Source organism: Polyodon spathula, chromosome 3, assembly GCF_017654505.1.
Source record: "Polyodon spathula isolate WHYD16114869_AA chromosome 3, ASM1765450v1, whole genome shotgun sequence".
NCBI classification, from domain to species: Eukaryota; Metazoa; Chordata; class Actinopteri; order Acipenseriformes; family Polyodontidae; genus Polyodon; species Polyodon spathula.
Genome location: NC_054536.1, coordinates 61,144,834 through 61,169,887, shown reverse-complemented (window position 1 = coordinate 61,169,887; position 25,054 = coordinate 61,144,834). Strand labels below are relative to the sequence as shown.

General features: G+C 38.5%; 1 protein-coding gene across 1 annotated transcript in view; it reads left to right on the top strand.

Annotated features, from left to right (window-relative positions):
• LOC121313274 (CUB and sushi domain-containing protein 3) overlaps positions 1-25,054 on the top strand; it is a 514,488-nt gene that overhangs the window by 231,055 nt on the left and 258,379 nt on the right. Inside the window, exons 6-7 of the mRNA XM_041245642.1 lie at positions 9,604-9,716; positions 21,164-21,241. Coding sequence (XP_041101576.1) covers positions 9,604-9,716; positions 21,164-21,241 — 191 coding nt within the window. The remainder of the gene's footprint in view (positions 1-9,603; positions 9,717-21,163; positions 21,242-25,054) is intronic.

Genomic DNA, 25,054 nt, shown 5'->3' with positions numbered 1-25,054 from the left:
GTCATATCTGGACAGAGGAGAAACTCCTGAGCCAAACCTTAATACACTCCAGACTCACTGAGCAGGTATTGTCCCAGCCTAGTAAAGTTTCAGTTACATGTAATTATATACTACTTTAGGTAAAAGAAATCCTCTCAAACCTAATACAAGTTCAAGATTATTAGGTTAGAGTAGGGGTGTTCAACATATGGCCCACGGGGCAATTGGTGGAGGCACTCCCATTAGTTTCTAAAATTGCATTGATGGACTGTATTGTTTTGGACTTCTTTAAAAAACCAGTCTCTTTAATATAGCACATGCATTCAGAATGTGCAGTCTGCATTGTTTAAGTGACACTGAAGTAGTAAAATAGCCAAGTGGTGCATAGGATCTGTTTCCTCACGTGCACGTGTAACAGCGCAGCACACATAGTTTTGTTTAGGAAAGTGAAGCAAACGCTTGTTTAAACTATTTATTTTACTTCGTAAAATTTTAAATCAGTTGCCGAAAAGTAGTTGGAGATGTCACGGAAACAAAAGGAGGAGGCGGAACACAGAAGATTCCAAAATCGTTGGACAAATGATTATTTAACGGCAAGGCAATGGTGTTGAAAAGCTTTTCCGACCGCTTTTGTGGCAGGGTTTTAACTTTCTGACAGTTTTTCGTGTTAAAATAATAAAAGACTCATGGTACATCCCTATCACAAATGTTCTGGGGAGGTGAAAGGCAGCCAGTTTTCTCACATCTTGCTTCTGGAGACGAGATTCAATACTGATTCAGGCTCCTCAATCACTGTGCTGCTGCAGACTGGAGCTCTGTTTATAGTAAGCATATGTAATGGTACTGGACTGCACTTCTGCATTACCTGAATCGTAAAGGTGCACATCTGCACATCTACTATTAAGCAACATTGTATGTGTTAGTTTAACTCTATGCATGCATGCAATATGTTTATGTTTTATGTTTGCTCGCAGGATCGATCAGGGAGGAGGTGCCTGTTGTGGAGACAATGCTGTTTTTCAGCAAGTCTGTCCAATATTCATGAAAGTTAATGCTTGCTTCATAGGTCATAGGTCATAGTTCATAGGCTTGTACTTGGCAGATTTCAATAGCTTTTTATTTTGCAATAATCATGTCTGCTTTAGTATGCAGCGTGGAGGTGAATCTGTTAAAAATGTATTTATACGTAAGGCTGCATCGCCACTTACCCACTGAAATAAATTATGTATGGCTGGGGTTATTTGATTCATAGTCTTTTCTGCAGAAAAATGCATGAGGAAAAATACAAGACACTAGTTTAATGGTACTTCTAAATTAAGTTCAATACTTTAGGTTAAGAAATAGCATTTATATGTGATGTGTATGTGAAAAATTGATTCTTGATCACCAATGACAATTGTTTTCTTTGCACTGGGTAAAATCAGTCCCCTGCAAGCTTTTTAAAACATTTGGAGCTGATATGCTTTTAAGTTAATCACCAGAGAAAAAAAAAAAAAACATATAGGATGGGAACAAAAAAAAAAGCTTCTTTGTAATAAACCCCCCCCCCCCCACACACACACACACACGCACACGCACACACACTATTAAACAGTAGACAATGAACCTTTATAAACATATATTATTATTATTATTTTATTATTATTATTATTCATATTATATTATATATAAATAAATAAAAATATAGCACGTGGAAATAGTATCACCTGGTGTAAGTGTTTCACGTGACAGATGTAGGCTCCGAACACTGACACGTATTTAATTGTCAGAGTAGACGTCCTACCTAGTAAATCACAATTATTAACTAACCGCCGATCCCAATTAATTATACCTGATTAACCATTAATTAATAACTACATAGGTAATTATTCATTTAATCCTCCTTTAGATTTTTTACTTCACATTTGTTGAGCAGCTGGCTATTCTGTGTCTCTATGGCTGCCATCTGTGTTGTTTTAACATTAGTCTGTTTTAATGACTCACCGGGTTAATCAGACTAGCATCTAGCTATCCAGTTTAGATTGCTTACTGAAAAAAATAAGTTAAGTTTTAGATTGTATGATTATTGTTTTTAGTTATTTGCAGCAAACAAATTGTGTAGTATAAAAGAAACACTGAGACTGAAAAAAAAACAAAAAAAAACACGTGGTAATAAAAAACACAAGTGGTGGTGATGAACCTCTGTCATGGTAACATGCAGTAAAGATTTATTAAATATGAAGCAACCAGCATACAGTTCCCCTAATGTCAACAATATAATTAGCAATCACCAGTTTCTTACACACCCCACTAGCCTGATAAAGTCAATAACAGGTATCCCTGATTCTGTCTATAGAACTGCCATCGCCAAACAGAAACTTTAAAAATCACTGCACAGGATAAAACTTCACACAGACATTAACAATTTTTAGGTGATAGTATATGTCTACACTTCTATAAAATACAAAACGTATATTGATGAAACAAATCAGAGAGGAAAATGAGTTAAGGAAGACAGGCCCTATAAATGAAAATGAGTATGTCTTATTGATTTTACTGCTTTGCCGACTGCTACTGTTTGCAGTGTCTGTCAGTATAATACTGAATAGACTTTCTTACAGGTATCACTACACGGTGAAGAAATACATACTGTTACATGTTTAAAAAACAGGAGAATGTTGAAATATACAAAGTCTAATTTTAGTACTAAGTTGTAAGTTCACAGGGAAATTCACTAAGCCTTTTACTAAGTATTTTTAACACCTGTTAATGTTATGAAACTGAAAAAAAAAAAAAAAAAAAAATCAACAATGTGAGCCATTAAATGGCAGAGTTGTTTTTTCAGGTTTTGTAAGTTCACTGGAAGTTTTCTTCTCTCTGATTAATGTAGTTAGTTCTAATGGCACGTTGGAGTAAATGGCCTTGTGACTTTCTGCATCAATGTTGAAACAATTAAGGTGCCTATGTAACAGTGATGAGCCTGGGTGTGAACCAACAACCACTCACACCACAAGCGAGTGTCTTTACCGTTATGAAAAAGACCCGGGCTCGTCTTGTATTCTTAGGGCCTGTGACAAGACGGACCATGTCGCTGGTTCAGCTGTGCTGCTGCTTTGGTAAACAGGAAAGCTTGCTGAGCTGAGGAGGTCCTGATTGGCTTGGGGGTGGGGGGTGGGGGGTGGCGTGCCAGGGGAACTTATTACTGTTTTAAGAAGGCAGCAGTGCCATCGTTCGAGGTGACTGCAATGCCATAGCTACACAGGCGGGCACTGAGCGAAAGCTTGCTTGTTAACATCAGGAGAACATCCGCTCCACGGAAAGAATTAATGTACGAAACTCATCCTCTCCAAGACCGTGCTCGTGAAGACATTACCCAGCCGAGGCCACCAGGAGGAGGCCGGAGTCGCAGGGATGATTGTCAGATTTTTTGGAGTAAGACACATTTAGGTGGATGAAAGAGCCTTTACAAAAATAGGAATGCATCTCGTAAATGCCCTCTGCAGTCCTGGCAGTTTTTAGGAGCTTCTTGTGGGTGTTAATCTGTGAAGTGAAGAACATGAAGTGAAGATTACATTTCAAGCTAAATGAATTCAGGTAGCTAGTGTCAGCATATGCTTAATTAGAGTAATGTGTAGCAGAACCCAGAGCTATTGTGGCAAAAAACTGGCAATAGATGTTTGGCTTTGTGGAACACTTGATTGAGTGATGGACTCCTTGGAGAAATGGCTGCATCTAGATGGCATTTGGTGGCATCATTGTTAGATTAGGGTTATTTTCTCCAGACTGTGTGCAAACTGATATTGTTAGAAGTGTAAGTTTAAAAGACAACATGCCAACAACCCTCAAGTTGACTGGAACCTCCTTCGCAATAACCACAGTTCAAACACTACATATGCTTCTCAGTCTCAAAATGGGGGGAACTGTTTCCTTTATTTTGTCATCCTAATGTATCACCTTTTTTCTTGAATTTATATTTTCCTAAAGCCCATTTTCCTAGCTAAAAGTCAATTTAATTGAGGGTACCGTGCATTTAGCAGTGAAGCACAAGACGGGATGTGTTGTGAAATAAATATAAAGCCAACCGTGAACATTTTATAGCACTTTGCAATTTGCATAATTTACGGTATGTTGAATAGTTGGTATTATGACCCAAGGGTCCTGCTGTCCAGGCAGGCAAAGATAACTAATTACAGCCTGCCATCAACTAGAGATGCTTGTGTATACTGTGAAGTAAGGGAATCATATCAATGCAAGGGCATTTAGAGGTTCAACTGTGTGCTGAGACTATTCATTAGATGCCAAGCACATCCATTTAATTTGTAACTAAACTACCATCACATGAGGCTCAGATTCTTACAGATGTATTTTTTAAACATTTTGTGTGGTGCACATTCCAACTGCATTCTCCTTTGCATATCTGCCCTGGAGTTGTGTGCATGTGTGTTTGCATATTGTTTTAACTATTAGAAAATAGCAGACATGCAAACAGACCTGAACAGTGGGATGGTGGATTTTTTCACTAGTTATTTTTGTCTTCAATTAGACCATTACTACATCCATACATTTGTCAATGTCAGCAGGTTCTGTAGTATGTTTGTATTTGGTAGATATTTGATCAGAGCAGCATCATTTCATTGGTGTCCATTTTGCTGATGCATTCACTTTTCAAATTGAAGTCTGACAGAGGCGGAAACTTTCTTATGCAGTACAGTTCTTCTTATCATCGACTCCCTGTTTATATTAGTATTTATAATCCTGGGTTAATAAAATAAGGGTCTTTAATTGGGCTAACTGTATGTGTGTTGCACGTGGAGCAGCAGCTGTGCATTAGTCAAGCTTTGGTTGGTGCAAAGGGGTTCAATCCCACTACTGTGTAAACATCCTCCTTTTACACCATGCTGTTATTATTTAGTTCTCTTACCATAGTTCTACTGTATTATGTTTTTTTTTCCAAATTATATCTGTGTACAATTTGAAAAAAAGGTATTCTGCTACACTATGACATCTCTGTTGCTGATGAAAACTATCTCAAAATAATGTAATATACATACAACATAACATCTAGTAATAATTCAGTAATTATTTGTGAAATAATACTATATTATCTCGTAGCGCTGTCAATATTAGTTTTTTTTTTTTGTTTTTCCTGTGGCAGTAGGCAATGATTTCACTATGTAACACAATTTTTGTTCCTGGGTAGTAAGTGTTATTTCCTATTTGCTTATGCCTCAAAAGTATAGAAAATGGCTATTGTTCCCCACAAACTTTGCTTTTGTGTCCAGGACAGGTAAATTTCAAAATATCACTATTTCCAATGAGAAAACGGGCACTTTTGTGTCTTTTCATTCACATAGTCAGAAAAAAACAATATATGAATCCAAATTAACATGTATTTATACTAAAGTAATACAAAAATGCCTACAAAAGATTTAGAAGTGAGTAGTTTTTCGAGATTTACGATTATACTGTAAATCGAAAAACTACTCACTTCACCAAGATAAAACTACTCACTTTCACCAAGATAAAATTTGATTGTAGTGATGTGGACCAACCAAGACATGGCTTCAATGTAATATATGAGCTTTCATTGGTTTTCCTCCGCCAGATAACATGGATTTCCTTTTGGCCCAGTGTTGATGGCTGATGTGTAGTGTTGGCTCTAGGGATCAGCCTATTTGCATCCTCCCTGGCACATCAGCACGCACAACGCCAGTGATGTTGGCTCCAGGGATCAACTAAAGTGCGCCCTACAGTGTCTCAGCATGGAAACCATCTGTAATGGGCTGGGTGGGGCACTTCTCCTCCATCCCCCACCAAACCCAGACCTGTTTACTTCCCTTAGCCACCATTCCTTTTCATTACTTCCTCCATCACCTGTCTTTTGAGGCCTCAACTGGTCTCTTTCCTCCTCAACCAGAGCCAGTTGCTACTTCTCTCTGACACCTCTACTGGATGAACCCAGACTCTCCACCCCTGCTGTTCCACCTCAGCAGCTAACTCAACATACCAGAGTTTATTCCTTTCGTATGCCTTATCCATGGAATCCTCCAATGGCATTGTTAGCTTCACCAGGAGAACAAGACTTGCTGAGACTAACCACAGGACAATGTCAGCTTGAAGGGTAATTGTAGAAATCTCGGGTGGGAAAATAAGATGCTGACCAACATCTGCTTGCACTCTCCAGTCTCTATCAGTCCAATTGTCCCAGGTGAATCCTAGTTCTAATAACTGTTCCTCTTGGTTGCTCTCCCGGAAGGGGGAATGTTGTTCTCTGTGTGCAAGCTATTGCTGATATTGGCTGCAAGCTGTTGATCTTATTACACGTGAGACTATTTGTTGTAGCACTTAAGATCCCAAGGTTTAAATGAATGAGCTATGAATATTTAGTTTTAGCCTAGAACAAAGAATTAGGGGGGACTTTACTGAAGTCTTTAAATTCTAAAAAGAGAAGCACAACCAAAACCAGGACCAAAAAACAAAGTCGGGAATTAAATGGAGATAGACTTAAGGCAGAGGTTACGAGACACAGATAGTGGTCAGAGTATTGATTGGGTTGTACTGATGTATTGATACGATATGCTACAAATGTAGAGTAATACATTTCTTATAAAGATTACAACAAATCGCATCATGTCCAGTGTGTGGCAGCCTTTATGTATACATTTTTGATAATTGTTTCTTTGCCTAACATTTCTAAAACACAACACATGTTTACATTAACTCATTTAAAGCTACAACCAGTGATGCAGGTTTCAGAAAATACAAAATTAATGACTATGGAGAAACAAATGTAAATGTGAACATTGAGGAGATGCTGTGAAGTGAATGTGCATGTTTGAAAAAATGGTTTAAACCTCTACACAGGGCCGGGTTTTCAATGGTGCCACGGTCCAGGCCCACACTTGGAAGGTGCCCATAATGACCTAAATATGTTTAAGTGTGCACATCGCTATACATTTCAATAGAAAATGTATGTTTATATTATAACAACCTCGGGAGGGCTGGCGACCCCTTTAAGATCCTCGGAAGACCTCTGTGATGGACAGGTGGCGGTAGAGCTAAATGGGCGAGAGGCGAAGGCTACAGAGAGGTCTCCGCCAACCGGATTCTCGGAAGTGAGAGGGGCAGGGCAATATATAAGGGCTACAGGCTCGCTATGAAGGGAGAAGGAGACTGCCATTATAACCGCTCAACAAGTGTTTTATCCAATGTTGTTGTCCCTCTGGAGCCTCCTCTGAGGGAAGTGAGAGAGAGAGAGGACGTAAAACCAGTCTGGATAAAGGGAGCGAGTGAAGTTGATAACACTCTAGACACGGCATACGTAGCTGTAGTGTTTTGATATTGAAAGTTAGTGTTTTGAACGTGAATTCAAAGCGCAGCAAATTGTTTTGACCATACACTCATTACACGTTCAGAGCTAGTGCAGTGAGTGTACGGTCAAAACACACTGCTGCATTTTGAATTCACATTCAAAACACTCCCCTTCAAGACCAAACCACTATAGCTACGTACCGCATAAACACTCCCCTGTAACACAATCAAATCAATAAACAATTTAATACTAATGTGTACATACACCATATTTTCAATAACTGCTTAAATAAACAAAAAACAGCTACATATAATACATTTAACCTATTAGTTTTATTTCATCAATGTATTTTGTTGTTAGCAGTCTATATATTTTCTTCTAAACTTGCGTTAAACATGTGTGTAATAATACTGCTTATCGAAATTTGTCTAAACGAGACTAAATATGTACTAAATATTGTGTATTTGACTAAAAGTGTTGGCGCTATTTAGTATTTAGCTAACTAAGCAATGCAATTCTTCTGCCTCAGGTTTATTGTTGATATGTGCAACATAACAACCAAAACATGTGCAGAGAGTTTCAACACGATGGGTATACCTGTTTGAAAAGGAGATATCAACTTTCAAGAAATATTCAGTTATTTATCAAATGGGAAATACCTAGGTGCACTTAAAGGGTACATTGGAAGAAAGGCTAATTTTCTGAGACAATGCCAGTGTATTTTCATAACAGATGGCCAACTAATGTACAAACACAAGGTACACAAAAAACGGTGAGCCACAAAATAGACACATTCTATGTTACATCAGTATGTTACTGTTTGTTATAAAAAGTGAATTTGTAATTATGAAAATGTTTCTTAACATTATGTATAATGTACATAATGTATAATTGTATTACTTGTCTTTAACAGTATGGAATACCTAACAGAAATCATAAGCCCTTTTCTAAGTGTTACATTTAAAATGTGTAATAATATAATTAATTGTTAAAATGATTATTGCTCGACAATTTGCTTTTCTGTTGAATTGTTCTGACTGTGACTTCACTGACAAATCAACAGTTTTCTGTGGATTTGTGGCACAAACTGGATTTGTTAATCCACAATATTTCTGTACCCGCACACCCCCTTTTCTTCAAAGCCACACAGCCACTTTGTTTGAAGGGTGACATCAGAGACATTTTAAGAAAGCAAAAATCACTCAATGTAATAATAATAATAATAATAATAATAATAATAATAATAATAATACAGTGATGACAGCATGTCCACTGGTGTGGTCCAATTGAAATACAAGTACGTGTCACAATCACAAGCAAAATAAACTGGTTCAGGATCTCATGATGATGCTATTGCATGCAGTCATATCCCCCCTCAGCTCACGTGAAGGAACTGGAACTACCATGATCATTATTTTGTCTTCTACTGCTAAAATCATGCCAGAAAGACTAATGGTTGTTATATAGTATTGTACAACACTGAAAAAAGCAGCCCACAGTATTGTAGAATAACCACTATTGGTCATAAAGTGCCCTGTTGCTGGCTTCTGAACGTTTCCTTACAAATTGTATGTTTGTTACACAATAAATGATCATCAATGGCACGTCCAAGATTTTTGTGGTGATGGATGTATCTAAATACATGGAAATCTGATCATCAAAAATGTTTGCCCTGTTAGAAATCCCAGCAATGATGAGGAATGGTCCTGGTCAGGACTAGTTCAAGATTGTTGAAGCTGACACCCAGGGATCCTTCAAGAAGCTGCTTGATGAGATTTTGGGATCAATAAGCTACTAACAACCAAACAAGCAAGATGGGCCGAATGGCCTCCTCTCGTTTGTAAACTTTCTTATGTTCTTATGTTCTTATACCTAGCTAAGAAGCCAATTAGGCCGGTCCAAGAACACAAATAAAACAAAACAGTCAATTCAAGTACAATGTCTATACTCCTAATTGTATCTTATTACTGTAAACAATGTACACTTTTTATAGCAGCTGGTTATTAACAATGTCAGGTCATTTACATTTACTGACATTTTCAGCAGCGTGGACTTTATAGTGTGTTTACAAATGTTACATTTTTATTTAGTAGACCTGCAGTAAGTGTAAAACTGGTTTCAACTGTTTTTTTTTTTTTTTTCTTGAGGAAGAGTTCCATTGTCACAACAACATTATCAAAACAAGTATTTTTAACATATAATATAATGTCTGTTATGTAAAAAATATACTGGGTTCTAGTGTTTAGGTTATTTCCAAGACACTGATTTCATCTTGTTAGAGAGACAGATAGTTATACCGTATATTTATTCATTTATTTTGTTTCTACTTGCAGGTTGTCAGGAATGAATACACCTTCTCCTATCATAAGCAACAAGAACTGGCTGAGACTGCATTTTGTAACCGATAGCAACCACCGATACAGAGGTTTTAATGCACAGTATCAAGGTAATAATAAGCTAATATAGTTGTTTTTATTAAATACTGCTTGTGTGACAGATCAGATCAATTACATTGAAAACCTTACTCTAAAATTGAAATTAATGTGTTTTTTTTTTTTTTTTTTTAATAAAATAAGGATGTACTGTTTGTTCTAGATTAAATCACTGGAGAGTGGTTGATAAATAGTGTGGTTGGTTTAGCATTTTTAGGAAGATGTGGTGTTGTTTGAATTTAATCAGAACAAAGTAAAGCAAATTACTTCAGCTATACTGGTCCAAATATATGTTATTCAGAATTTTAATACAATGCTCATTACATGATTAATTCAATAACCTAGGGTATTATGAACAGTTATCTGCATAGTAGACAGTATTCATTCCTATTGTTATGTTAACAGGCTTAGCTCCTAATGCAAAATTAATCCGTACGAAGAGCAAAAATGTAAATGCTGCCATGTGTGCTTCTTTAATCACTTTATGATGCATAAATTTGGAAGGTTTGGATAAAACGTTTGCCTACCCTTACAAAATATATTGTTTTTACTGTTGTATAAATTAGGCAGTAAATTATTTGCTTAGAGTTTGTTTTCTATTATTTATAATGTATAGTATACAAATACAATTTATGCTTCAAAAAAATACCTATTTTATGCCAAGTGTAAGAGTAAAAAGAAGCTCGGGTTGAAGGTGGACCATATTATTACAGCATTAGCTTGTGAAGCCTTTCAATTAACAGTATCTTTCTTTAAAATACTTTGCTACATCCTTGTTTATGAAATAAGCCATATTTATATTGTTTGTTTTTGCATTTTTTCAATGGGCTCATCCAGTTGATATTTCCCATAGTAACCATTAGGTTATTACGGGAAATATGTGCTTATTAACACTAGCAACAGAGCGTGACACCATTGCACCACAGAAACCTGACTGCAAAAAAGCAGTAGAACTGGCACACAGCGCAAACGCAGACAAATTCAGCTCCACAACATGATTGTCTCAAAACCACAGGAAACTTGCTGTTTTAAATTGAAAAGTTTAAACTGTTCACTATGGCAAGTCACATTTTGAACTAATTACAGTACAGTTACTATGCAGTTTGGGTTTTCTCTACTGTCTCACATAATGCAAACTTGTAAAACAAATGTTTTAAATTGTGTTCAAGTTATCAAAGTTGTTCCCTTTCAATTAAAAAATGACCACCAACAATACTTTTGGGATATGCCTGCCACAGGTAAGGTATTCAACAAGCATTTTATGTCAGAGCTGCCGACAGGCCCCTCTGGGGAGTGACGTCCTCGGTCCCGCCTCCCAAGGGAACAAATAGTCACTCCGTAGAGCTCATGTCCTCTTTTGCTTCTCACCTCGGTAAGGTAAGGTACTAACCTGTCCAGTTGCTTTGACTGAGTCTGTATGAAAGAGTTCTCACTCAGGTTCACTGGCGTTCCCTTGCTTTATTTTTTAAGAAAATATTGCTGGAAGTCAGTTTCCCACTTCCTTGGAATCAGTAACTCATCTTCTGTGAACGGAGCTATAATCATTGCGCAACTGCGCTTTGTTAAATCTTTCTCTTTTTAACCAGTATGCATCTAACCCACAGCATCTGCTGTTCTGTGTGTACTTCTTCTACTATTGCAGCTAAAGCCCACTCGGTGTGCTTGGCCTAAAAAAAATAAAAGTAAAAAAAACAAACAAATTATTTTTCACAGTCTCCCCGCCTGCCGTGGTGGCTGTTCTACCCCATATCTTGGCTGTTATGTGTGTGTTTTCTTCTACTGCTCGTGCAGTCTAAATAATAATAATAATAATAACAACTAGACAACGTGTGCTTCCTGCACCGGGGCCTGGTTCTACCTTGCCCTCCTGTTGAGTAGCCTTCAAAAAAAAAAAGAAAAAGAGCAATTTGGTGCAGAACCATGCACTTCTTTCTATACTGCTCTCCTGTTAGATAACCGCAGCCACATGAGCCTGTATATCCACCCCAGTGTATGCTACACGCTACCAAGGGTTGTGTGACTGCAAGCAGTTAAGGCTAGGCACCTGTCCTCAGTACCGTCAGTGGTTGGCGTCATCGGTGCTTTGGTGCTCTTGGTACTTTGGCGCCCTGGCACTTCAGTACTCAGACGTTAACTACCCCCGGTGCTGCGGCGCCGACGGTGCTTCAGTGCTCCTGGTGCCCCAGTGTTAGCAAGCCCTCAAGGTCACACCACATGCATTAGGTGTCAAGTGAGTGAGAAAATCGACTGCTCAAGCACCAAGGGCGTCCAGAAACTGAAGCACCAAGGCGCTGTGGGCAGCAAATCACCAAAAGCTCAGAGGGTACTGAGGCACTGGAACTCTGAGGGCCCGAGGGCACTGAACAACAAGTGTGGCTAATGCTGTCGAGGCACAGAGGGCACCAATGCTCTGAGGTTCCGAGGGCATCGATGCACCGAGGGCACCTAAAATAGAGCACCAAGGCAGCCGAAGCAACAAGGGTATCAAGGGTATCAGGGGTTTGTAGTTGCTTGCAGGCAGCTTTGGCTGTCCCAAGCGAGGGTCCCTGATGCAGACAAATCGGCCGTGCTGGACGCACCGATATCTCCAGTGGAGGAGATAATACAACGATTCCCACCAATAATATGAGGCGTCTTGGCAGGTAGCCTTGATGCTCTCTTCCTATGCTCCAGTGCGAGATAGAACAAGACATTGGCAACATTTCACCCAACACCAGCTGCAATATCGGTGCAATTCCACCTCAGACACATGGGTGCTCACCACCATACACACCAGTTACACGCTTCAGTTCCATGCGGGTCCTCCCTTTCGAGCAATCACAGTTAGAAGCATGAGCGACCCTATCCAGGTCTCTGCCCTCAAGCAAGAAGTAGCTGTATTACTTCTCAAAGAAGCCAACTACCTAGTAGAACCCACCTCCCAAGAGGAGGGGTTCTACTCTAGGTAGTGCCTAAGAAGGATGGCAGCCTTTGCCCAATCCTGAACTGAGACACCTCAACGGGTTCTTGAGGGAGAGGAGGTTCCAGACACACACTTTCACATTCTGCAATCTGTCCAGCCGGGTGACTGGTTTACCATCATGGACTTAAAGGACCCGTGTTTTTACATCCCTCCTTCTGGCTACATCCCTAATGCGACGGACACCGTCAGCTGACCATGTATCACACATGTTGAGAAGCCCTGCACTGGTGGAGGCAAGCCACACACCTGCGTGAAGGTGTTAGGATGGGGGTGATCCACAGCCATCAGTTGGTGACGACAGACGCATCCAACTTTGGGCCGGCAGAGGAGTCCACGGTTCTGGTCGGGCCGTTAGACATCCCTGCATATAAATGCTCTCCAGCTTTTTTTGTCAGTGCTCCAAGGGAGGATATGTCCTTGTCCAGACGAAAAACATTTTGGTAGTGGCATATGTCAACTGCCAGGGAGGACTTTGGTCCCCGGGGTTACATCTCATAGCCCTCCAACTATTGACTTAGGCACAGCGAAACCTATCCCTCGGGCTGTTCATCTTCCTGGAGTACTGAATTCGGTGGCAAGGCCCGAGTCAATCTCTTCGCCATGACGGAAACGACTCACTACTCTCCTATGTTTCTCCTACCACCACTTCGGCGGTCCAATAGGCGTCAACACCCTAACCCACGAGTGGCCCAGGATGCTCTTGTATGCATTCCCGCCAATACCGTTGTTCTCAGCCTTGCTAGAGAAGGTCCGGAGAGAGAAGGTAATGGTTCTCCTGGTGGCCTCTGCCAGGTATTACAAGGCCAGCCCTGGGAGATCCCACTATGCCTGGATTTCCTCCGTCAGACGAGAGGCACTCTCTGGCACCCAGAACTGGGCAGATTTCAATTATGGGTCTGGCTTCTAAACGGGATTGCCTGTCCGCTTTAGGACTCTCAGATATTTTTCAATATTGGTGTCTGACCTGGGGTCATGACCCTATATCTTGCCCTATAGCAACTGTTCAGCAATTCCTGCAAGAACTGCAGGAGGTGGGTAAATCCCCCTCTATACTGAAAGTGTACCTGGCAGCCATATCCGCCTGCCATGTCCCCATTGACTCGATGTCCCCAGTGCCCTTCCACCTCAGAGTGGAGTCTAGATGTTGTACTGGAGGCTCTCACTAAGGCCCTGTTTGAGCTTATACTTTCCATAGAGTTAAAATACATCTCTATAAAGGCAGCCTTTTTAATAGCCATCACCTCTGCAAAGCGGGTCAGTGAGCTACAGGCTATGTCTGTGCACAGCTCCTGTATGTGCGCCTGGGACGACGGAAACAGGGTTTCATTATGTACAAACCCCTCATTATGTCCAAACCTGCATTCCTCCCTAAGGTGGTTATGGCTTTGCACTTAAATCAATCATTGGAGCTAGAGGCTTTCCATCCACCTCCTTTTTCTTCGGAGGAGGATCAAAGACTAAACTCCCTCTGCCCGGTTTGGGCATTGAGATGTTATGTTGACAGGATGAGAGCTCTGCATCAGTCTGACCAGCTCTTCCTCTGTCATGATGTAAGGACCCTGGGTCAAACCCTCTCAAAGCAGCAGCTGTCTTACTGGATTGTGAACACAGTTCCCTTTCAATTCGAAGACGACCACCAACCAATACTTTTGGGATATGCCTGCCACAGGTCAAGTATTTACTGAGCATTTTATGTCAGAACTGTCGATAAGCCCCTCCGGGGAGTGATGTCCTCAGTCCCGCCTCCCGAGGGAACAAGCAGTCATTCCATGGAGCTCACTTCCTCTTTTGCTTCTCACAATCAGGTAGGTAAGGTAGGTATACTAATCTCTCCAGTTGCTGTCTGTGTGAAAGAGCTCTCACTCAAGTTTTTCTGGAGTTCCCCTGCAATGTTATATTGCTGGAAGTTGGCTTGCCACTTACCCGGAATCAGAAATAGACAGAGCTATAAATACTTTTTCTCTTTTTTCCACAGCCTTCATTGCTTTGTGATTGTAGTCTGCTTTCTAGCATCTGCTGCTGTGTGTTTTTCTCTTGCTATTGCAGCTAAAAATAAACTTTAAAAAAGAGACGTGTGATTCACCAGGATCACAAACAGTACATTCTCTCTACCGCAGCTCTTCAGCCTGTACTCCATCCAGGTGTATGCATCCTCTGTGTCTGGTGCCTGGGCATGTAGCACGCCTCGTCAGCCCTTGGAGATGACACGCTTTGCTCTATTTTTTCAGCATCTAGCCACGGGTGCTACGCAGGAGGCTCGATAAGTTTATGAGCGCAATGTCCCCTGGTTAGGCTCAGGTGCCTCTGTCTTGCACACGCTTTCAATCTCCTACACAGAGTGCTAAGCGGGCCATGCACTCGAGACAGGCACAGAACATTACAGACTTGAAAAACCAGATGGCCTAAGTCCTTGAGTATTTGGCCAAGCAGCAGGCTCAAGCACCTGCTCCGAACCCGACTCAGCCGATAACACCGGCCCGGGGCTGAACATGCCTGCACTGGTCACAGGCTCATCGAGCAGCTTTGATAAATCTTATTCAGGTTTCGGGTCTTTAGGAGGTAAATACCCATACGGTAATGGATATGAGGTAATGGTAACATTTCTATTTTTGGGAACCAGGGTTATGATAATAACCTTATGCTTACTAGGCTTTCTTTTAATTGCTTTGATGTAAGTTAGATTGAACAGTATGTTTTCAAGAATGTGCAGCTAAGACAGAAGCCAGCCTCTCACACACACAAAACTGTGAACAGCACGCTTTTTGTATGGTAAAAGTTCATACAATCTCCCTGACACTTAGACCTAAAGGCAGAATGAGATCAAAAGCATTTGCTGGGAAGAAGTAGTCAACTAGTTCTCTCTGGCAATTCCCCAAAAGCAGCTATTTATAAGTGTAGGCTTCTCACTGTATATTAAAATCAAACTAGATTTGAATATTTGTTGATACAAACCTGTACACTAAAATACCAATATGAATCATTCACAACTGTAGTAATACAGAATTTGATGCAGTGATTGGTACAGAAGTTAACTGTTTTAGTAGCATACTTAAAGGGAGGTTTCTGATGTTTTCAAGTAAGAACGACCACCACTCTCTAATTTAGCAGTCATCAGTGAGCATTCATCCTAAAAATTCATTAATCAATACGTGTTGTGAGAGCACTGGAATATTTAACCTGATTTTGTTCAGATGAACAGATTTTGTGAATAGAGCACTATATTTTTTCAGAAAGCAATATTCCACCACAGGATATGCCTTAAGACATATCTTATGAAAACAAAACAAAAAACATTTTAAACTTTAAAATAAGTTTTATATAATGTATCCTCCTGCCAGTGCAAAATAGTTCCCCTGCTTTGTCTTTAGAAGCTACAAATTTGCTGGCAAAGACGTATTACCTCTGAGCAGATTTTTTTTTTTTTTCGATATTTATAAATATATGCATGAGTACAATATAACGGCTCATTTTTGTAAAACTTTATTATCTGGCCGAAGAGTCAGGAACGTAACCCCAATTTATAACTTTGTTCCTATGGGAAAATGTGCTTCGACTTACAACGTAAGTGCGAGGACTGCCTGTACTTATCTAACCAAGACATTTCAGTTTTTTATTTTAATTTTTCATTAACTGTTGTTTCACAATAAAATTTTTCTTGCCTCTTCAAAGTGTTGAGTAGGTTATGTAAATCAAAGGACAAAAAAATCCCATTTAATGCATCAAGATTTCAGGTTGTAACACAACAAATTGTGAAAACGTCCAAGGGGGGTGAATACCTCCTACAGACACTGTATATATATATATATATATATATATATATATATATATATATATATATATATATATATTGTGTGACAGAACATTTTCTGTGCCATTTTCTTTTTATGCCAACAGGAAAGATTGCAGGTGATTGTCGTGACTAATCTACATTCTCGCCAGTGATGTATTAGCAGTAAAACAGTAAACTAAGTTTAGGCTTTTGTTCCAGCCCTGACATTTTATTTGAGTGTGGATAAAGATAAAACAAAAGAAAATAAAAATGATAGCATTATTGTTGTTGTTGGACAGGTTCTAGTTACATATTCTATATAGAAATAATAATAACATATTGTAACATGCTATAGGTGCAATAGCACAATATAAAGCATTACAGTTTAGGTGTCTATACACCAGAAGCTGCTTTGTACTTGCTCAATTCACAGGTGTTACATAGGCATTCCCGCACCCACCTCAATAGAACCTCTAACAACCACAATGAAAATAACAAAGCTCCATGACAGACAGTATTTGTTCATTAAAACACACTTTTCATTGCTGCCATTGCAAGCTGTACTGAATTCTTACAATTCTTACAACAAGTTAGTGATTTAAATCCAGTACATTAGAAAAAATATAAGCGCTATAAGAGCACCTACATTCAACCACTTTTTGGATAGGGACCTCATCTTTGACAAGGCTGGCAGTTTGCCAGATAATACCATCCATCTTTGGAGAAGTTTAAGGTGAAACTGGTTTTTCGCAGTATGTTTTCAGTTAAAAGATTACCAAATAGTAGCTTATCTAGTTAAAACATGTTCCTCGAATCTTGCTTGCACCAAGTGTGATGCAGCGGAAAGTTGGATGGGGCTAGTTTGCTGCCTCATGCTTTAATGAACACTAAAAGTGAGATTCTGAAAAGTTCAGACAGACCTCCCATATTGGGCCCTTGCCTGCAATGTTCAGTAGCTCTGTAATCCATTGTTTTGATTACATCAGCAGCATTCACTGGGACACAGTTTGCCTGTTCCTCTTCGGTTCTCCTAATTGGTAAGTGGGCTCCAACCTGAGGTAGCATTCAAATTGGGTTAAAAATGAGGGTAAAATGTATAATACACATACTATATCCAGCAATCAAGTAAATGATGCTTTAAAGATTAAGATTAAAACAGATTAAAAAAAAATAAAAAAAAACATTTTGTGCATCTTTTCAGAGGCTTTTATATTTACCTTGCTTAATGTAATGTTTCTATTATGTACTATTATGTTTCTATTATGTGTACAAATGAGTTCCTTAAAGAACACCTGCAAATCTGACATTCATTTAGTTTCTAATTGTTCCATTCATTGGCACATAGAACAACTGTCTCTTTCATGAAAGCCTGTGAAAACACAGTATGAAATTTAAAAAAAAGTCACAAAGATACAGTACATAGTTCACAATAGAGATTATACTGTAAGTAAAACTATTAGTCAATATAGCAGTTCATTTGTCATTCTCACCAGTATAGTCCAATTATGAAGTTTTGCTTAAGCTTTCTTCTACCTGGAAATGGTTTAGAAATGCTAACGATAAATAAAGTTACAGCATGTACTGTATGTAAAAAGATATACTGACTATATATATATTCTCATATTATATAATTGACCTTTTTTACAAATTAAACTTGTAAGAAAACAAGGTCTACTGTTTCCTTAATATCGATTGAGATCCTGAGATCAGAAGCATCAGGCCCCGCAAACAATTTCGAATCACAGTAATCAGATTTTATTATTAACATAAAGGTAGAATTACACAGATAGATTCACTACTACTAGAGCATATGAACTAGCCCTGTTAGGTCCGGACAGTTGGTGATGTCAGCTATGCTCTCTTCTCCTCTTTTCCAACTGTGAATGAGTGTGCCAGTATTTCAATACATGTAACCCCCTGTTTGCCACAACCAGCACATTGCCCAGACAAGAAAAGAGCCCCTCTCCTTATTTCTGTTTTATCCAAGACAGACCCTGAATATGTGTCAGCCTATTTTGACTTAGCAGGCAGTCAGCGACTACTTAAACAACAGATTTTACCTCTCCACCAGGTTCTCAAACATTACATGTATTGAAAAAGTTCAGATCTCAGCAAGAAATAGTCAATGAAATGATTATTAAAAGTTTGTTAAAATAGTAAAATGGTTAAAAGTACTGGATGTTACAAATTGTGCTATTTTACTTCAATAAACTCCCTGATTGTCCCTTTAAATCCACTTTTACTCTGTATATTGTAATTTTTGTGCAGTGTGACTTATGTGCCCTGGAGCTGCCTAATGCTGTTTTATTTTGATCATCACCATACGTTGGGTTTCTGCCACATTGACAAGTTCATTAGCCATCACTCTTAATTACATACCCACTAATTAAGATATTTCCCATTAGCAACGTGACTGATCCACAGTTTGTGAGCAGGCCAAAACAGTTGCTATGTGTCAGTCCTTTATGTTCAAGCCATAGCAGTGTACTAACTCAAAATTAACAGACTGAACTTGATTAACAGACTAACTTTACATTGATTTACTTTGCCTTTGTGCTTTACCAAATGAAAATTGCCTGACTAATAATACGCCTTTACAGTAGATGTACTGTTTTTGTGTGAATGAGACCTGTCTACATTTACTGATAGTATGATCATATCTTCAATAGTTGTATTATTAGTTTACACAAATAACACATTGGAAAACATTATCACACTATGTGGTCTGTATTAAAGATTGCAGTGCCACCACCATAAAACATATACATGTAATTTCACTGTATTTTTTATTATATGTATTAATGTTAATCGGTGAGCGTATTCAGTAAATCACTCCTAGTGAAAACCCCTGCTGGATTAATACAGTACGTCACATATCTGCCCTAACCATTTATCTGCCATGATCAACCTGTTCAGCAGTGATAGTTTATTATTGAACAGAGAAGATTTGTTCAAATATTGTAGCTCCTACCAAAGTTTTCATACACTATGTTGTATGTACTCCGTGCGCTTTTCTATTTTGTGTTAAAACAAACAAACAAACAAACATGTTACTATGTTCTACAACACATTTCATACTATCATCAATCAAGACACATTCTGATGATTTATCTTGACATCTGTTAACGTTTGACTGTTCCCTTCAAGCATTCTGTATTAGAGAGTATTATTTCACTGTTCATATTATAGAAAGCCTCTGGAATGTGTAGAGATTTCTGGATGTAGCAGGTCCATCACAAAGAACAGGTTGTTGGTATTAATTTCAGCTAATCTTTTGGGGTGTATTTAATTCATCAGTGAAAGATCGTAATACCACTGTCATTCAAATCAATCAATCAATAAATAGACATGCTTATATTCATTTACCAGAGTCTCTTGTTCATGCATGGTTACTGCTGGTGAAATAATTGCGTGATCATATAAAATAACTTGTTGTGCGGTGTAACAATGCAATTACATGTTGGTTTACGAGTTTAGTACCATGTAATTACATAGTAGTTACCATACGAAAACAAATAAGCACTGGTAATTATCCAGTTATTATACTATATTGGCTATTCATGCCCTGTTATTTAATGCTACTCAAACCGTGTTTTATGTTTTAATGGTACAGTTCATTTTGTGTTTATTTAATAAAGGCATGATGAAGTCCATGTCATTTAATCAATTTACAGTAAGGGTGGGCAAACATATTTTTATCCAATGCCTATGATTAGGAGGATGAATTGATCTTCCTGTTTTGAGAAGTTTCAACAGGACTAATAACATTTGATGCCAGTATGTCATTTATCAATGCCTGGAAGAGTTTAAAAAGTATACTCCTTAAGGATGGATACTTAAAGGATAAAGAATCAGGAGCAGACAGCTTCATTTCATTTGAAACAAGTTATGCATCTAGTGATTTTAACAAGATAGTTTCACACAAAGATAATAAGGTATTTAATGTGTTTTTAGATTAACTGTTGCATTAAGGTTATGATGACAGTTGAAGCATTTTTATTAAGATGGTCTTTGTGCTGGATAACACATGGGTTCGCTCAGAAACCAAAACTTCATAAGTTTAGGAAAACATCACGTGATGTTTTCACACAAAATGTTTTTAATATGCCTGCCATGGATTTATTTCACAGGGCTTCTGCTTGTCTGGTACCTTGGGTCCTCAAGCCTAAAGCTGTTATGGTGAATTTGAAGTCCAAACTAAGCCCCAGTGTAGATTCCTTACTTTACCTATGACCCTTTTGTAGCTAAGTGAATTATTGTATAGAACCTCAGGGGCTTATGGTATAAATGATTTGAGACATAAAAATGCCTGGTGTGTTATTTCCATAGACTTCAGTAGCAATGACAAGGGAATCAAAATTGTTGTTGTCCTAAGTCACTGAAGAAATTCAAGCCAAGGTAGTTAATCATTTACATTGAAAATGCAAGCCTTGGGAACCCACTCATTTCAGAAAAAAGAATACCAGAAGCTTTGTATGTAATATATTTTCATTTCAGGCTGCCTGCATATGCATACTATATTATTTTGCTGCTGAAGGGACTTGCAAGGATTATTTTTTTTGGTTTGGATTATATTATGTTTTTTTTTTTTTTTTCTGCTTAAGATTGTTTGTTTGACTGTTTCTTTTTCCAAATGCAAGCAGTTTTTTTTTTTTTTTTTTTTTTTACTGTTTCACCTGATACATGTTTTTTTTTTTTTTTTTTTTTTTTTTTTTTTTTTCCTTGACTAGTGAAAAGGTCCATAGATTTTAAATCTAGAGGAGTTAAATTATTCCCAGGCAAAGAAAACAGCAACAAGTTTTCTATCTGTGAGTCTACCTTTTGTTACTTTATATGGTACATGTGTGATTGTTGTGCTATTTGTATTGTGTATGTGTGATACTCTTCTATTATTGTACAAACCATTGTAAAGGAAGTATTTGTGTTGTGTGCATGAGGAATTCCATACTTGCCAACATTTGGAATCTGTTCAGCGGGGGTGGGGTTGGGTCATACGCATAAAAACACACATACACGCAAAAACTATCACATAGTGAGCAGAATGTGTGGTTTTCATTAACTCTACTGTGCAGAATACATTTATATTTTTTACCCCAGTCAGACTGTTCAACAAATTACTTCCTTTATTGTGTTGGATTGATAGATGCCATTTTCATTTTCTAGACTCAACAGACTGACTTTGTATAAATTAAATATTAATAAATTTATACAACTCAGAAGAATATTAATTTTTCATGTTTATTTTTTCGTTTCAGTTTCGTTATAGTTTTTAAATATTTTCCAGTTTCAATTACTATTTCATTAAGGAAAATGTTTATTTGTTTGTTGTTGTTTTTGGCCTTTTTCGTTTTAATATACAGTACCGTGAAACAGTAATTCTCCCCTGTCTTATTTTCTGCATTTTTGCATATTTTTGACACTGAATGCTACAGGGTTTGACATTAACCATGGCTCGGTGGCCCAGGGCCGGTAGAGAGCACAGTTTGGCCGGTAGTTATGAAGCGGCACAGGCCCGACTGGGCTGGTTACATTTAAGTGGAGGCTTCATTATGACAAAAAAAAAAAAAAAAAAAAAAATTTTTGCCTTGTTTGGCGTCAGTTTCCCAGACTTGCAGATAAAACAGCAGCTTTATTTGTTATGAATTCAACATTTCATTTACATCATATCCAGTCTCACAGTAAGATGTCCTGATGGATACCCAGATACGCAATCGAATTGTCTAACTTTTTGATTTGGGATCCGATGTGTTCAGGTCAAAAATGCCGTTCAGAATCTTTCCAGGACTCGTTGGTATCACTCAGCAAAATTGGAGCTGACTTGGGAGAGGCTAAACAAGCGACAACGCTCTATATAGGATTGTTATTATTTTGTATCATGAATATTGTTTTAATAGTGTTTATTATTAGAGGGATGGGAATTTCGAATAGTTTCCTATTTGAATACACAGGGTGCAACCTTTGTGTGTATTCGATTACCCGAACTCTGGTCCCTGACGCTACCAAGACTAAAAGGCAAATGCAGACAGCATAACAGTGTAAACCGGTAGAGTTTAGCCGGGTTCACAAAGTGTTCAAACAATGTCCAGGACAAGATTTTTTTGCTCTGTACCCTATTTTGTTTACTGAATTAAAATACACACAACTCAATAAGCAGCAACGTCACAGCACGTATCTCGTCCAATTAAAGCAACAGTAGCATGATATTGCGCAAACCATCAAATAATAATTTTTGCTGTAGTGTATTCAGAATAAAATAACACCTATCATATAGCAACCTAAATATTCTACATCTGTTTAATTCTAACAAATAATATTTGTAACAGAATCTTAGTGTCCAAAAATCTGGCCAAAATAGAAAATACATTCCAACATTACAATAGTTTAACATTACTAATTACAACTACTGACATCAGATGAATCAAAGTCAAGTTACTTTGTTTATTCAATAACCTGAAAATAATTCAAAACAAGGAACACTTGCTATGTACATGTTAAGTGGCTGAAGTAACATATATTGAAAGGCTTTGTTTAGCCACTTTCTTTTGAGACGTGGGCTCTCTTTGTTTACCATACACAGTTAGAAACATACTGAAAATAAAAACCGTCATGAAAAAATATATAAATATATTGGACCAGATAAAACTGGCATCTGGGCCAGTAAAAACACTAACACTAAAATCTAAACGTAGAGCCCTGTGTTGTCAGATCTTCAAACAAAATCTAATATTAGGTAAAAGGGAACCTGAGTGAACAAATAACACAAAATGTTGATACTTATTTAATTTATTAAAGTTATGGAACACCCAATGCCCCTGTGTGAAAAAGTAATTGCCCCCTTAGACTCAATAACTGGTTACGCCATCTTTAGCTGCAATAACTGCAACCAAACGTTTCCTGTAGTTATTGATCAGTCTCTCACAGGTGCCTTGGAGGAATTTTGGCCCACTCTTTCATGTAGAACTGCTTCAACTCAATGACATTTGTGGGTTTTCGAGCATAAACTGCTCGTTTCAGGTCCTGCCACAACATCTCAAAGGGGTTTAGGTCTGGACTTTGACTAGGCCATTCCAAAACTTAAAACAACAACTTCTTGTTTTTCAGCCATTCTGATGTAGACTTGCTTGTGTGTTTTGGATCATTGTCTTGCTGCATGACCCAGCTACGCTTCAGCTTCAGCTCACGGACGGATGGCCTGAAATTCTCCTGTGCAATTCTCTGATACAGAGCAGAATTCATGGTTCCTTCAGTGATGTCGTCCAGGCCCTGATGAAGCAAAGCATCCGCAAATCTTGACACTACCACCACCATGCTTGACCGTTGGTATGAGGTTCTTACTGTGGAATGCAGTGTTTGGTTTTCGCCAGACATGACGGGGCCCATGTTGGCCAAAAAGTTCCACTTTTGACTCGTCGACTTTGTCCATAGAACATTGTTACAGAACTCTTGAGGATCATCTAGGTGCTTTTTGGCAAACTTGAGACGAGCATTCATGTTCTTCTTAGTGAGCAGTGGTTTCCGCCTTGCTACTCTGCCATGAATCCCATTTTGGCCCAGTGTCTTTCTGATAGTGGAGTCATGAACACTGACCTTAGCTGAGGCGAGAGAGGCCTGCAGATCCCTGGATGTTGTTCTAGGGTTCTTTGTAACTTCCTGGACGATTTTACGCCTTGCTTTTGGAGAGATTTTGGCAGGACAGCCACTCCTGGGAAGATTCGCTGCTGTCCCAAACTTTCTCCATTTGGACAATATGGCTCTGACTGTGGTTTGGTGGAACCCTAGAGCCTTATAAATGGCTTTGTAACCCTTTCCAGACTGATAGACATCAAAAACTTTTCTTCAGGAGGAGGTCTTCAGGAATTTCTTTTGATCGTGGCACGATGTGCCTCTAGAACCTGTGAGCTGACAGCTTCACTCTGATGGTAAGGGCCAAAGTTAGTCATATTTATATTGGGCAGGGCTGGCCCAAATCAGACCTGATTGTTAACCAAAGTATTCAAACAGCTGACCCTAATTATCCCTTTAATTGGGTTGAGTTAACTAGGGGGAGAATAACTTTTCACACCTGAAGATTGCATGTTTGATTACCTTGCACACCAAAAAAATGAAAGAAGCACCAAACTTTGGTGTCATTTTTTCTCTCAGACTCCCTCTATATACTACTACAACCCACAAAAAGATCTGACCAAATTCAATATGAAAAATGTGCAAAAATGAAGAAAATCAGACAGGGGGCAGATACTTTTTCACAGCACTGTATATCTCAGAACTGTGAACAATGAATGCTGTACAAAAATGAAGGGTATAACTAACTTTAGGACTTCATGTTCCATTGGCTTCCACATTTTACTTTAAGTCATACATATCAAATCACATTGCAGCAGCAGTGAGGAGACAATACACTTCACCGATATGACTTGATATGACATGTCAATAAACTGTGAACACAATCCCTGCCAGGCAAGGCAGTGCACAAGGGACAGCAACCCAAAGAGAGAGAGAAAAAAAAAAACAGAAAAAAACAGTACGGGTGTGAGAGCGAACACCCTAGAGCTGTAAAGGATTTCTAAGGATAAATATCGGGAATTTCTAATGATGCATCAGGAGGTGGGACATTTGCTAGA